Here is a 2,039-nt window from a genome sequence, read left to right as displayed (position 1 = left end):
CTTTCCCTCCTCCTTGTAGCCCCTTTCGCTGCTTCTTTCTCTCCTTCCCACCCACCAACCTACCTTTTATCTGCCCCTCATTTTTAGCTGTATTGATATTTGTTTACTGCATTTATTCCATGCCTTTATCCACAATGAAGAGCCAGAGCAGTTTATATAATCTCTTTATCCTCACAACAATGCTGTGAGGTAGTTTAAGCTGAGAATGTGTGACTAGCTAAAAGTCCACCAGTGAGCTTCCACTGCAGAATGGAGATTCAAATTTGGGACTCCCAGATCCTACTCTGAATCTCCAACCACTACACCACACTGGATTTTGTGGGGTGCGTGCTGTTTGAAGTAGCAAGCAGCCAGGCCTGGGTGAGTCATGTAAGTCACATGGTAGGAAGTTGGTCTATGGTTACTGCTGCGTCTGGCCCCAGGGAATTCTCCCTCAAAGGCCAGAACAGCCTTGGACAGGGCCCTGACTCTTCCCCCTTCCTTTTACTGACAGAAACCATGACTTGAATGCTGGAAGTGCTGTTGTGGTTGCCTAGCAATGGCCACTGAGGGCATTTGTTTCTTAAAGCTACAGGTGCTGCTTCTATTAGTTTGGGGAGTTTTAACCAATTAGTATATTTTTTTTAAAGTTTTCACCAACTAGTATATATTTTTAAAGATTTCAGATTTTTCTACATACCTGGTGCTTGTCTTAGGTTTCTAGAAAGATCTGTTTTACCTGCTCATGGCTCCAGTCTTTGTATTTAAGTATCCATAGATTTTGCCATGCTGATGATTAGATATTTGTATTTAAATATCCATAGATTTTGCCATGCTGATGATTAGATATATTGATGATGATAGGTGGTAGGTTTATGGATGTTTCCACCAATGACATGATTCCCAGTAACGAGGGAGTGATACTGCTTTGCAGATAACATATAAGTGTGAAGACAGAAATATATGCTGTAGTGTTTTTACTTTGCCTCTTTATTGTGAAGAAACAGAACAACAACCCAGGAATGATGGATTTTTCATTTAAAGATTTATCTCTAACACTCTCAACCTATATAAAGAACAGATGAACTAGGGTATTGATAATTGGAATTTTTGTTACTATTGAGAACTTGGTATTTTCTGTACTGACTTTTACAGTGCATATTACTTCATTTGATATTTCTTTTTTCCCTATAGGCCATGTGTTTATACAGTAGGATCACCAATAAACAACAGGGCTCTTTTTCCATGCCAAGAACCGCCTGTTGCCATGTCAACATGGCAGGCTACAGTCCGAGCAGATGCATGCTTTGTTGTTTTAATGAGTGGTGAAAATGCTGCGGAACCAACTGAATTTGAGGAAGGTACAGTGTGCATCTTTATATGTGGCACAAAATGTCATTGGGAAGATGTGTTAACACTGGGACAGTAAATCTGATAAATTGCATGCTGACACTCCAAGCTCTCCTTTTGCCCCTTTTGACTTTGCCTGTGTCTGCTCCTAGTTTCTGACTTTCACATTTCTCATTCCTCAGTGATGACCCCTTCCTTCCTCATCAGTCCTTTGTCTCTCCTTGCAAAGTAAATTGCATGAAAATACAAGTAACACAAAGTTTTCCTGCATTCTTCTCCATTTCTGAAGACCCTTCTGTCCCTGAGCATTTAACTTTGGGACCTCCTTGGAGAAATGGCCACATGATGGGGAGGGGGCTGGACTGAGGAGGGATGGGGGTGAAATTACTCCTTTCCCTCCTTCTGGAGGCACAGCTCTGCTGAGAGAAAGGAGCAGTTTCATTTGCTTATTCCTCTTCACTCCACCCCACTAAATAATATGGGTCTGAAGCCCCTGAAATGATGGGGGGGAGGGTGTTGGAAAGAGTTGCAATAATGGAGAGCAGTGCAGGAAAACTCTATGTGCCCTCCATGAACAGGTGTTTGACACAAACCATTGTTTTAGTTAGAGTGCCCCCATAACAATGGGATCCCTTCTGTAATAGCTCTTATTAGCCTGATCTCCCGAGTTTTTCAGGTGTAGCTAAATATGCAAAAATGGAGTGATGTTC

General features: G+C 41.8%; 1 protein-coding gene across 1 annotated transcript in view; it reads left to right on the top strand.

Moving 5' to 3' along the window:
- The window catches only part of LOC107107651 (aminopeptidase O-like), a gene marked incomplete at its 3' end in the record, with an annotated part of 9,034 nt that extends 7,694 nt beyond the window's left edge, over positions 1-1,340 (top strand). The window contains exon 2 of the mRNA XM_015407950.1: positions 1,174-1,340. Within this exon, the coding sequence (XP_015263436.1) occupies positions 1,174-1,340 (167 nt within the window). The remainder of the gene's footprint in view (positions 1-1,173) is intronic.
- Positions 1,341-2,039: the final 699 nt, after the last annotated feature.

Source organism: Gekko japonicus, unplaced genomic scaffold, assembly GCF_001447785.1.
Source record: "Gekko japonicus isolate JY-2015 unplaced genomic scaffold, Gekko_japonicus_V1.1 scaffold6677, whole genome shotgun sequence".
Classification (NCBI taxonomy): domain Eukaryota; kingdom Metazoa; phylum Chordata; class Lepidosauria; order Squamata; family Gekkonidae; genus Gekko; species Gekko japonicus.
The sequence above is the reverse complement of the archived record's forward strand: the minus strand, read 5'-3'. Positions and strand labels throughout refer to the sequence as shown.